This window comes from Myxocyprinus asiaticus, chromosome 38 (genome assembly GCF_019703515.2).
Source record: "Myxocyprinus asiaticus isolate MX2 ecotype Aquarium Trade chromosome 38, UBuf_Myxa_2, whole genome shotgun sequence".
In the NCBI taxonomy this organism is placed as follows: domain Eukaryota; kingdom Metazoa; phylum Chordata; class Actinopteri; order Cypriniformes; family Catostomidae; genus Myxocyprinus; species Myxocyprinus asiaticus.
Window position 1 is genome coordinate 17,917,728 of NC_059381.1, and position 13,410 is coordinate 17,931,137.

Sequence of the window (13,410 nt, forward strand, 5' to 3'; positions counted from 1 at the left end):
CACCGTAAATTCACATAAAAGCTTTTGAGAATAGCTTTAAATAAAAGCATTACATTTATTTACAACCATGTAAACATTCATAAAAATACATTTCTATTGACAAAAGTTAATTCAAGTTTTCCCATGTTAAAACTGGTCAGGAATACAAAGAGAAGATTCACAATATTTCTCTTAACATGAAAGCATTTGTTGACCTGGTTTAATGCTTTTGTGTGACCACAAAATTCAGGAACAGTATAAAACCATTTTATTTTTATACTAAATACCTTTGAAAAATATACTTGATCTTGGCATGAAAGCACAGCTTGTATTTGACACGTAGGACCTATATCTAGATATAATTTGAACCGACACATCTAATGAAATGAGCATTTCCAAACATTAACAACTATTGGTACCAAACATTCAAAGCTAAAATATCACTACATTTAAATGTGTAGCCAGATTCCAGCAATTAAAACTTGTCCTTTCTTCATCTCTAAATTTGTCATCATATGAGATGTTCACTGCAATATAAATGACTAAAATGCTGCTCGATTCAAGATTGTCAGGACCTTTTTGTCATTAAAAATTTAAAGCATTTTTTTTTTTTTTTTTTTTTTATAAAGAAGAAAGTGGTGGGACCCAGTGATGTTTAAGACATTTAAAATAAGTAATTCTAATTGGAAACAGAAGTAGAGTTGAAACATCAAGATTTTTTTTACCATTTGTTTTACCCTGTAATTGTCCTGGAATAAAAACATTATTGTTTGTAAACAAGCCGACAGTGCAATCCCCAAAGAGTTGCATCCTTTCTCAATGATGAACTGGGGCGTGCTACAGTAGAGAAAGGCAGAGTGCTGATCTGTATGTGTGGTAGACCTTTACTAAGAATAGGCAGGTAGCTGTCCTGTATTAGCCCAAAGACCTCCAGTGTCTGCAAATTTGGAAACTTTTCAAAGTCACTAGATGCAAAGAGAGGGAGAAAATAATATTTTAGTGGTTGTATGCAAAGTCTGTATACAGACAGACAAAAACACAAGTGTGACCATTGTAATCTTTCTCTTGTGAAGTTAACAAATGTTCCTGTATCTGAATTGGTAGAGCATGTAGCAATCAGAGCCCGACCGATATGGGATTTTTGAGACCGATACCGATTTTAGAGAGGGAAAATTCACTGATTACCAATATAGCTCATTTTTGAGCTGGAATGAAAACAGACCTTTTCTATGTGGATTTTTCACCGATTTTGCACCGATATGACTATGCAAAGGTACTCAGAAGGCTGCTTTCTTAAATATTTATCAAAGAAAGAACATTTGACATTATTATTATTATTATACATTGTCAACAAATTCTAGAAATGAACACTGAGAAAATAAAGAATAAATAAAAATACAATAAATAGCTTAATAAACATCAGTACTGTTAGTACAAGTCAATTGCTGACCATTAAAATAAAGAAATTCAAATAAAATAGCTAAAAAATCAGTACTGTATGTTTAGTATCAGTCAATTGCTGACCATTTAAATAAAGAAATTCAAATAAAATAAATAGCTAAATAAACATCAGTACTGTATGTTTAGTATCAGTCAATGACTGACCATTAAAATAAAGAAATTCAAATAAAATAAATAGCTAAATAAACATCAGGGGCTGGTTGCACCAGCTATACGTACATTACAACTTAGCCTAGTTGTGGCGTAAATGGGCAATAAGTCACAATTTATGCTCTACTAAATATTTGAGCGTTGCACCATTAAATTTATGTAGGACGTAACCCTACATATAAACTAAATATATACGGCAGCCTACGACCAGGAGTAACAGATGGAATAAAAAAGCGGACTGATATTCAATGACATCAATGAGCTCATGTTTTGGTTGTCAGGCATCAGTCCTTTCGACATATATGATGTTGGCATTTACACTCATTTACGAAAGAGAAAAAAAAAAAAAAGTGGCTCTTCAGCATGAAACCGATCTAACGGTGCCGTTTTCAGGGTGCATCCCGGTGTCAAGTTTCAACACATTAAAAATATATATCTAGGATATTAAAATGAATAAATGTCTATTTTTCCCAGTCTGTTGTATTATTATGTATCACCCCTCATTTATTTTAGATACAGTTCCTATATATTATTATTTACACAGGGCAAATATACTATTTATTAAATCTACTTTTATTACGTATCCTATTTTAATGTCTGGAAAACCAGACTTTTAAATATTACATTTTGTAATTGCAATGACTGGAATTGTTCAGTTGAAGGGGGTACCAAACTGTGAATCCTGAACAAAACAGTTTGGTGAATTCATGTTTACTCATTAACTTCCACTCAGCTGACAACAATGAAAGTAGCTACGTGATTAGCTAGTTAGCTCTAAGCTCGTTGTCATGGAGAGTAAAAGATGGACTTTATTTACTTTCCAGCATTGTGTCTCACCAACTAGGCAACATTGAAGCGTGAAATCAACACTCAGACACAATCCACCACCGCACCGTTGTCTGCTGATCTTCAAAAAGATGCTCTGATGTTTACCTTTCAATCTGCTACATTACTGACTGGATTGACAAACTATAGCTGGCTAACAGCAAACAGATGTGATAAACATGAGTGACATGGTTGTCAGGGACAAGGTTAACATTATATTAGTTATATAAAATGATGGGGTAATTTATTATTTATTTCAAAAACTAGTTAGCAATTTAATGAGAAGAGACCACCGTCAGCGCAGAGTCAGCTCTGTAAACAATGGAGTCGGAGCACGCTCTGCTCGACAAACTACGCTATGACACCAATTCTAAAGCATTGTTTTCTGCATTATATGTTGTGAAAAAAGTTTTCATATCGGCAAACATACGCCGATACCGATATATCGGTGAAATGCTAATATATAATATAATATATCAGTTGGGCACTACAATCAATGTCAAGGTCATGGGTCTGATTCCCAGGCAACACACAAACTGATAAAATGCATACCATGAATGGATAAAAGCTTCTGCCAAATATATATGTCTTACACAAGAGAAGCTGGGTGGATCTGATAACAGCGGCTCAGGGCCAGATGTTTAAGTGAGGAAAGTTGCTGCAGGACTGGGAAACTGTCTGATGTCAGAAGCACGCTGTCGCTGTAATGTTAACACAAAAAACAAACATTAATCTTCTGCTATTTACTATTAAGCAAATCATCCAGTGATCTTCCAAAATCATCTCATTACCTCAAATCCAAATTCGTGAGATCTGGACATCTTTCCACTATAGCCTTGACTTCTATATACATTTAAAAAAATAAAAATAAAAAAAATAATTGACTTTATGAAACGGTGAAACAAAATACAATCCAAAAGTTAAACTCCATGCTGTCCTCACCTTCCATGGTGAGATTCTGTCTGTAACCACTGATGTTCAGTTGAGTGACACTGGAGGGGATGTTGTTAGCAATGGCCTGAACATGGAGACCTTTGAAATCACACCATGACACGTTCATTTCTTCAAGTCTGGGAGGGGGAATAGTAGTATGTTATTGAACATGACGTTCAGTAATACTGTATCATAATATTGAGCAACAAATGAAAAAAGGTCATGGACGCACATCTGTTAATCTTACCTGGTGCACAATTTGAGCATCTCAGCCAGAGGTTCAGGGGAGAAACCAGAAGAACCACACAAGTTCAGTCGGACAAGCTCAGAGTTTTGAGCCAGATTGCTATAAAATAGACCGATAATTTTTGTTAAAGATGCATGGTCTTTATACAGGGTCCCCACACCTTTTGACCAAATACATTTCCATAACTTTTCCAATCGTTTGAGAATATGGATAAAGATTTGTAAAAATACACGGAGAGATTGGCCAGAAATTGCCATTTGTGCATGCTAAGAAATATTTTGTTGAGCTTTATTGGTTGGTTCTGCTCTCAAAACAATACAATAAATGAGGGGATGTTACCAAAATTACATAACCAATTATATCTCCCTGCTTAGTGGTGTTTACTGTATCCAAACACCCAGACGCACTATGCTGATGTCCATCACATCACTTTGATGTTACTTTCCATACGACTTCCTTCTCTCGAGAGGCTACGACTTCCGTAGACATTAAGTCGTTTTTTTTTATTATTTAACATGGCACTACAACTCCACTGTAGGACTCTGAGGGTAAAAGATTTTTAAAAGATTTTAAAATTATGGTTATTGTTTATTTCCATGGGAAGTAAAAAAAAAAAAATAATAATAATAATAATAATAATAATACTACAAATAAAAAATTTTAAATTCCCTGATATTTTCAGGTTTTCCATTACTGTGGGAAGTTTAAAAATTTAATTGCAAATTATATACAGACAATTCCTCAGATTCCTGTTAGCTATACACAGCAAGGGATCAAGATTCTGCAGTACTTCCAATAGCAGGTTATGAGAGTATGTGCAGTTCACCATCACTTACTGAATAATATTATCAGAGAGCACCAAACCCTCAAGACTAAGATTCTGTAGATGTCTACAACGGGACAGGATGTCTTCTAGGACTGAGGGCTCCACTGTGCAGCCTGACAAATCCATATGTTGGACACGAATTTGTCTGCAATAAAGATATATAGTACAAATGTGTGAAACAGCAATAACAGCAGGACTAACACATGACTAAACTGTGGCACCGTGAAAACATGCATTACTCACTCTATATTTTTAAAATTGGGTTGGCCGATGCAGGTGTGTGGACAGCGCAGTCTCAACACCCCAGCAGAGAGCACCTGCCCAAGCTCAGCATCTAGCAGAGCTCTTCCCACCAAGTCCACACTATGCCACAGAGACTCATCAAACCTGCAAACAGGGCATTTTTACCTCACCAGAGAAATTTCTGACACATCTATACAGAAGATGCATGGAGTAAAACTTTCAACATCATCTTAGTAATGAAGGGAAACCTAAAACATACGCCAAACGATGCCAGCGCTTGCAGACACGGGACGTCCTGAGAAGATCTTTCAGTGAGAGGCGAGACAGGATCCCAAGCAACAGCTCATCAGGCAGACTGTCCCAACATAGGCTTGCTGGGGGAGGAGCAATTTAACAACTTATCAATATTATAATATTACAGTATAGTCAATGTTTTGCATAAACAACTCAAGAAATGCAAATAAAATGAATAAAATTAAACTAGACTTTTATATATTCTTTTGCTTTAGCAAGCATAACTAATAATAGAAATCAAATGCAATTGTGCTGATAACAGGTATCCTACACTTTTAGACCAATTAATCTGTATAACTTTCAATCTTTTTGGGATAAAGATTTTAAATAATTTTGATTCATGCCAATTCACTTATGAACCATTCAGATCTGGTTTGATCGATTCATTGAAAATAACCAACTCAAGAAACTGATTGTTCACAAATAGAACGTCACTGTGGCTTGTGAACAATGTCTAGCCAATGAAATTTCTGACAGCAACCAGAATAATGCATATTCTTCAATAATGTTATTACAAAACAATGTTATTAATTTTCCTGACTGTTCCAGGCCTGGAAAACAATTTTAAAATTCCCTGATATTTAGGTTTCCCTTTAGAGGACAGTGTGGAATGTAATAGTTTTGCGTGCCCACACAATAAATTTACCATGGTTTTACTACAGTAACCATATTTTAACCATGATATTTGTAGTGATTTTGCACTTTATTTTACAGTACATGTACTTTCTGTATACTTGCCCAAGAAAGTACTGAGTAGTATTAGGTAACTACATGTACTTAACATGGGTTAAATGTTAGGTTTAGTACCTAGTAATTACTATATTTGTTGTAATTATATAATATGTAAATGTAGAACAGTACTGTAAAATAGTGCTACCAAAATCATAATATTGTGGTTATTATGGTTTAACTATACAAATACCAAATTAACTGGTTTTTCTACAGTAATATTGTAGTACCCATGACTTTTGAAGGCTAACCACGTGTTGTTTTTGGCAGAAACCATGGTATTAATCAGAGTTGCTGCAGAGTATTTAAAATCAAATTTAAAAGGTGCTAGATGTAATATTTTGACTGTACTAAATCATAAAAGGACCATAATATGTCATTAGAGAATTGGGAAACATGCTAAGTTGAAATACTGGCTTCTCCGATAACAATGCTACAGTCAGTATATTCTACTTTGAAGTTTCCATTCCGGGCCGGAATTTCTGTTTATGTTTTGGCCTGTGTGATCCCGCCCACTGCCCACTCACCAATAGTATTTTGACACAGCCGTGTTGCCAGATCTGAATAAGTTTGCAGGCAAACACTGCGTGCTGCAGCCATGGAAGCCAGCAAACGAACTGGATCAGAGATAACAGATTCCACCTGACCTAAAAAGCCTCGCCATCCGTCTATAAACCACCATGACCAGAGGCGTAGTAAAACAAGGATAAATATTGGAATGCCTTTTGGAAGATGGAGACATAAAGAAATCCTTTAAAACGGATGCTGAGTTGGCTAATTTGCATGTCAACATTCTGGCAACCCGTATGAGCTTCGAGTCTGGGGCGGGCAGACAACTCTCCAATATTTTGAATTTGGACTGCAGTACCCATTTCAAATGCTTGTTGTCAATCTTACATATAGCACCTTTAAGACATTTTTCAAGACCTGGACACATAAAATTAATACTCCATACTAGGGATGCACCGATACCACTTTTTCTCTTCCGATCCGATATCAGAAATCTCAGTATCGGCCAATACCGATCCCATGCCGATACCAGTGTTGTTTTTTTGCATAATCAGTTTAGAATATCTTTACATTATTGTGTGGAACTAACTGGGTGTGCTCTTTAATATGTAAAGAAACACAAACCTCTAACTACACATTATTTCAATATAAATGTATAGCTTATTAAGAAACACTTTATTAACAACAAGTATACTGGATAATGTAGCAGCAAAATTAACAGTAATTCCAGTCTTCAGTAGAAAAGAAACCAGTGTTTTATTTTTGCTTTTTTAAATGTTTCAACTTTTATCTGGACTTTAAAGGATTCAGATCTCTTTTTTGTTAAATGTAGTTTTAAGACATCAGTCCACTTTTCATTCACAGTTATTTTTTGTAACCCATTAAACTTAAATATTGTTATGAATTGTAAACAAATACTAATGATGACAATAATACATTGTTATTAATATTGACTTAATTTTAAATACAACAGTAATATTTAAATCGTGCACTTTTTAAACACTCACGCTTTTAGTTTTACATTCTGAACCCTCCAGGAAGCCCTGTATGTGTCTGTTTGTAGGCAAGTTCACAGTAGTTCAATTCGCTTCTTATTCAAATTCTGGTAAAATGCACCTCCGGTGCCGTTCTAAATTCATATTATAAGTGATCCGAACTATTGAGCATCTACATCTGAGATGTTGTTCTTGAGTAGCGTTCAAATATTGCGCACCGCTGTGAAGGCTAAAAATAGCCAGGAGTGCATCACCAGCCTGTGCGTGAGTTTGTGTCAACAGAGCAGCACCATTCACTGACGCGCTGGAGCTGCGCATACTATGTATTTATTTATAAAACACAGCCTTTTGTGATTCACAGAGCTATCGCATATCTTCAAGTGGCTTTGAATAAAATGCACGAGTCATATGAACTGCTTTAATGGTGTTTTTACGGTTTTTGTCATTTTTGGAGCTTGACAGTAATGAACATGACTAACACAGTATCGGATTTGGATCGGGCTCGGACCGATACCCGATCCGTCTAAAAGCTTCAGTATCGGAGCCGATACCGATCCAGGTATCGGATCGGTGCGTCCCTACCCCATACCAAAACAAACAAACAAAATCTCAAAATAAATCATTTATCACAGACTCTTACTTAAACAGGCAGAGGCCCACAGTAAAGTAAAACAGGGTAGGCTATACGCAAGTTTAAAATACTTAATGTTTTCCACACACACAAACGAGCCCGACCGATTTTAGAGAGGGAAAATTCACCGATTACCGATATGGTGACCGATATGGTTAATTTGAGCTGGAATAAAAACAGACCTTTTCTATGAGGATTTCTCACCGATAGGTCTATGCAAAGGTACTCAGAAGGCTGCTTAAATATTTTTATCAAAGAATATTTGACATTATTATTATACATTGTCAACCAATTCTAAAAATGAACAGAGAAAATAAAGAATAAATAAAAATACAATAAATAGCTTAACATCAGTACTATATAAGTCAATTGCTGATCATTAAAATAAATAAATAAAAAAATAGCCAAATAAACATCAGTACTGTTCAGTCAATGGCTGACCATTAAAATATAAATAAAATAAATAGCTAAATAAACATCAGTATTGTTTAGTATCAGTCAAATGCTGACTATTTTAATACTGCCGAGTCAAGATAAACATCGGCAGCGGTGTTACACTATTCTGCCATGCAAGTTCAGGGGAAACTTTCAATGGTGGAAAACCACTTTTAAATATTTCATTTTGTAAATGCAATGACTGGATTTGTTCGGTTGAAGGGGGTACCAAACTGTGAATCCTGAACAAAACAGTTTGGTGAATACACGTTTACACATTAGCTTCCACTCAGCTGACAACAATGAAAGTAGCTACGTGATTAGCTAGTTAGCTATAAGCTCGTTGTCACAGAGAGTAAAAGATGGACGTTGTTTATTTTATTTTCCAGCATTGCGTCTCACCAACTAGGTAATAACACAGCATGAAATCAACGCTCAGACACAATCCACCACCGCACCGTTGTCTACTAAGCTGCAAAAAGATGCTGTGATGTTTACCTTTCAATCTGCTACATTACTTACTGCACTGACAAACTATAGCTGGCTAACATAGCAAACAATAGCAAAGATAAACATGAGTGACATGGTTGTCAGGGACAGGGTTAACGTTATATTAGTAATATTGAAAAGGGAAAATGATGGAGTCATTGTTTATTAACTTTCCAGTATGTATTTCACAAACTAGTTAGCAACTTACTGTGAACACAGACAGCTCAACTCCGCCCTGTCTGCAGAGCCACCAGAGTCAGCTCTGTAAACAATGGAGTCGGAGTGCGCTCTGCTGGACAAACTACGCTGACACCAATTCTAAAGCATTGTTTTCTGCATTATATGTTCAGAAAAAAAAGTTTTCATATCGGTGCATTTCGGTAAACATATACGCTGATACAGATATATCGGTGACAGGCAATTATTGGCCGATATATCGGTCTGGCACTAATATATAAGTATCACTTTAAAATTAGTTTATGTACCATTATATAAAATAAATGCAAATTACAGGACAACCGATATTGGATAGTGCCGATTCGATAATGTGTTGAAAGAATGGCAGTTTTTCTGCCAATAGTTTTTTTTTTTTTTTTTTTAATTGGTAGCCTATATTAAATGTTCTTAGTCTTTCTTTCCTGTGATGGGGAGGGCCAGACAGAGGTGATGGGGGGGGGTTGCAGATTTGATTCATAGCGTGGAACTTTTAACTTTAAAGGCACTTTAACTTTGAAATACACCGGGGACTCTCACTGCTTCCAGCTGCTCATTCAGACAAATAAGGGATATAAAATGTGCACTCCTACAATAATCTACAACTTATTACAATATAAACAATTAAACACAAGCACTGTCATATTTCATCAACACATCATCATCAACAGACGATCATTAGTAATTGCTTGTCATAAATTTCTGATATGGCTTAACGATTGTGAACTGCTCTGCAACAGCTGGAAACACTCAAGCCCCTGTGTGCTTGGAGAAAATACAACAGTGTCATGTTTTCACTTTGAAGGATGCAGAGCATGCATTTATTTAATCAGATTCTTTTGAAGTTTGATAATCACATTAGGTCATATCACGATTCCTGTCTTTCCACTCCCAAACTTAAGACCTCTTTAAATAAATTAAGACTTTTGTTGCATCATTTAAGATATTTAAGTCTTTTTATGACCTTAAATTTTGGAAATCTGAATTTTAAATCTTAAGACTTTAAGGATCCGCTGGAACCCTGTTAATACAGTATACTCTAACCATATTGTAACCATGGTTTTATGATTAAAGGAATAGTTAACCCAAAAATGAAAATGGTCTCATTTACTCAACTTAATGCCATCCCAGATGTGTATGACTTTCCTCTGCAGAACACAAACGAAGATTTTTAGAAGAATATTTCAGCTCTGTAGGTCCATACAATGCAAGTGAATGGTGATCAGACTTTTGAAGGTACAAAAAAGCAGATAAAGTCAGCACAGAAGTAATCCATACGACTCCAGTGGTTTAATTAATGTCTTCTGAAGTACTCCTGTTGGTTTTGGGTGAGAACAGACCAAAATATAACTCATTTTTCACTGTACATCTTGACAGCAGTCTCCTTGGTGATCATGATTTCAAACACGATTACACTTCCTATAGCGCCGTCTAACGCTCTGTGCATGCGTCAAGCACTAGGAAGTGTAATCGGGCTTGAAATTATGATCACCAAGGAGACTGCGGTCAAGATGTACAGTGAAAAATTAGTTATATTTTAGTCTGTTTTCACCCAAAACCAACTGGATCACTTCAGAAAACATTGATCAAACCACTGGAGTCATATGGATTACTTTTATGCTGACTTTCTGTTTTCAGATCTTCAAAAGGTCTGATCACCATTCACTTGCATTGTATGGAACTACAGAGCTGAGATATTCTAAAAATCTTCATTTGTGTTCTGCAGAAGAAGAAAGTCATACACATCTGGGATGGCATGAGGGTGAGTAAATAATGAGAGAATTTTCATTTTTAGGTGAACTGTCCCTTTAATCATTATTATTCTTGTGGTTACTATGGTACTACAAATATCAAGGTTAAAATATGGTATAGTAAAACCATGGTAAATTAATTGTGAGGGCATGCAAAACTATTTCAGATTTTTTTTTTTTTTTTTTTAATTACGCCCTGTCTTCTAAGGGCTGTGATAAAAATGAGAGGCCTAAAGAACCTAGTCATGCAATGAAGTCCCAGTTACATCACAAGACACAATGTTTCAAACCAAATTGTAGTACATTATTGGCAAACCTGTTGTTTCTCTCCTTTTCCTGGGACGCCTGGCAAGAACAAACACATTTTCCTGATTTTCTTTCCCTTTGGCCGAAGTCAGGGGCTTTTTGTGTGGCGGCGACCACTGCTGGATGAGCTCGTTTGGAGTGTTTTCAGTGTGGAGCCTCCCACCGCAGGAGGGCTTTCTTTTACATTTAGTCCTCTGCGGCCTGCACAGGGATCCCTCCAAATTCTCACTCAGACATGGGAGCACTTTAAGCGGCCTAGATAATAACATGAAAACAAAGCATTAGACTATTTCTTGTGGGTGAAAAAAAAAAAAAAAAAAAAGATATTTTGGTATAAAAGTAGAAAGCCATCTGAGTAGTTGCGCTGGCACCTATCACATAAATTAAGCCTACAACAAATCTGTAGAAATGGTAGTTCGCATGTTTACTCACTACAAAATGTGTAATATTTGATAGTTAACCAACACCATCAAAACTGTTGAGACTTCTTTCACACTGAGAAAGTTTTAAATTTAAATGCTCACTTTCACAAGTTCTGTGATGCCCGCCATTTGTCACGAGCCAACTCTGTTCACGCCTACATACATATATATATATATAAGTACTCATAATTGTGTTTTTACAAAACCAAAACAATATATGCACTAATTTAATCTTATGCAAGTTCGGCGATTAAGATTTGCACAAATAAAGTTACGCTTGGAAAACAGCTCGCGCGAGTGGTGACCGGTGGCGCGCGCCAACAGCATGCTCGAAACCAACAATATTATTAAAATACAATCTTGCGGATCTGTTCACATACGGTTAAAGGTCATGTTAAAATAAATAGGTTTATTGCTGTGATTAGCATTAATAGAATACTGAAGCAGACTAAACCGCAAGCATGTAATACACCAAAGTGGAGGGAGAGTGCAAATGTAGATTAGAGAAACACATACAAGTCTCCTAATTTCAAGGAATCATGCTCAATATAAAGTGCATATTAAAATACAAGGCTTGCTCAAATAAATACAACTAATTACCGTTCGCCTGACATCTCCTTGGCTTCGTAATATTTTGATCTTTGATCAGCGTTCACTTATTCTTCTAACTTTCAGATCCAGCACCGCTTCCCTCCCGTGTGCAGTCAGGCTGGCGTATTTAAAGCTGTCTCTAGACCGCCTGTCATACTGCGATTCCATTGGCTCCAGCGTGGGTCACCGGATGCGATTCTGACAGTGTGATAGAGGGATGTTGAGTTGCTGCCCTCTACTGTGGAGGAGTAACATCACTAGCCGTTTGGGCGCCAACTAATCCCGCCAGTGAAACATGAAAAATTTTGTTACTGTCATACATTTTGGTGGACTTCAAAACAGTTTACCTGCTAAAAAAACTGTTTAAACAAGTCTATGTCAGTTTACTGGTCCTAGGTGGTCTCTCAGCCTTGAAGGCTTCTTTTAGAGGGGTTTGGGGCACTTTCCAGCTGGTCAGGCCCACCTTGTTGACCAGCTAAACCAGCTTGTCCAGTCAGGGAGGCCAATTTAAACCAGTCAAGACAAACAGGCCAGCTTAGGCTGCATAAAGATGTTTGGGTTTTTTCAGCTGGCATGCAGAAACTTCACTGAATATACAAAATGTTTAACTTAAAAAGAGCTGTAACTAATGGGGTAAAAGGTGGTAATGATTCTAGGGGCCCAAAACAAACTGTATTTTTTTAATATGAAAGGGGCCCAGACCAAATACAGTCAAGGATCAAGGGACCCAGAATTCTAAGCCAAGGTCTTTGTTATGGCTTGTCCTCACAGAAGGTGGAGAAACATGCTGTCTAAAGGGGAACATGTGTCTTTACTCTCCTCTTTTAGATCTCACAGTGACCTCTGGTTTGAGAGTACTGAATGGATGGCCTTAAAACCTGCATCCCTTTTTTAGTATGCAATCCTTATCTTCCATTTATGATTATAACATATTTTATCAGGAGTGTGACTGAGATTAGATTTTGTCTAAAGGAAGATTGTATACTTGTAATACCTGGGTTGCATTCACTGTTTTAGTAGTCGACCGGTGACATTAAACAGCAATCTTCTCCAAAAAATCAAAATATATGTGCTGACAAAATAAAAAAAAAATTATGATATGATTAACATCAATCTGTTAAATTTATATTATTCCTAGCTTTTATGGTCTTTTTAACTTTCCATATTCATACCACCCATTCACCTTTGAGGTGTGAAGGGGTTCTAAATCAAATAGACCCAAAAATGTATTTGTTCCAAGGTTATTTTTATGTAATGCAGTTAACCATTTATAAATCATACACAATTGAAGCAAATTATAAAAGCAAATCATTAACGGTTTAACCTTAATGTAAACTGTGTTAATTTAAAGGTTTATGGAATCTTCCAGGTTCAATGCAA

At 36.2% G+C, this 13,410-nt stretch overlaps 1 protein-coding gene across 1 annotated transcript; it reads right to left on the bottom strand.

The window, feature by feature from the left end:
- Nucleotides 1-31: 31 nt before the first annotated feature.
- skp2 (S-phase kinase-associated protein 2, E3 ubiquitin protein ligase) lies at nucleotides 32-12,175 on the bottom strand. Its single transcript, XM_051677030.1, has 10 exons — nucleotides 12,040-12,175; nucleotides 11,028-11,272; nucleotides 4,924-5,038; nucleotides 4,665-4,808; nucleotides 4,432-4,566; nucleotides 3,596-3,694; nucleotides 3,358-3,485; nucleotides 3,207-3,258; nucleotides 3,009-3,116; nucleotides 32-944 (listed from the first exon to the last, which is right to left on the bottom strand). Exons 1-10 carry the CDS (start codon nucleotides 12,051-12,053, stop codon nucleotides 743-745), a joined length of 1,242 nt encoding a protein of 413 aa, XP_051532990.1. The 5' UTR covers nucleotides 12,054-12,175; the 3' UTR covers nucleotides 32-742.
- Nucleotides 12,176-13,410: the final 1,235 nt, after the last annotated feature.

Coding starts and splice junctions, on each gene's coding strand:
- skp2 (XM_051677030.1), bottom strand. Junction 5,039..11,027: donor GAAAAGGAGAGAAACAACAG/GTTTGCCAATAA, acceptor CTCCTCCCCCAG/CAAGCCTATGTTGGGACAGT. Junction 945..3,008: donor ATCCACCCAGCTTCTCTTGT/GTAAGACATATA, acceptor CTTTGCATCTAG/TGACTTTGAAAAGTTTCCAA.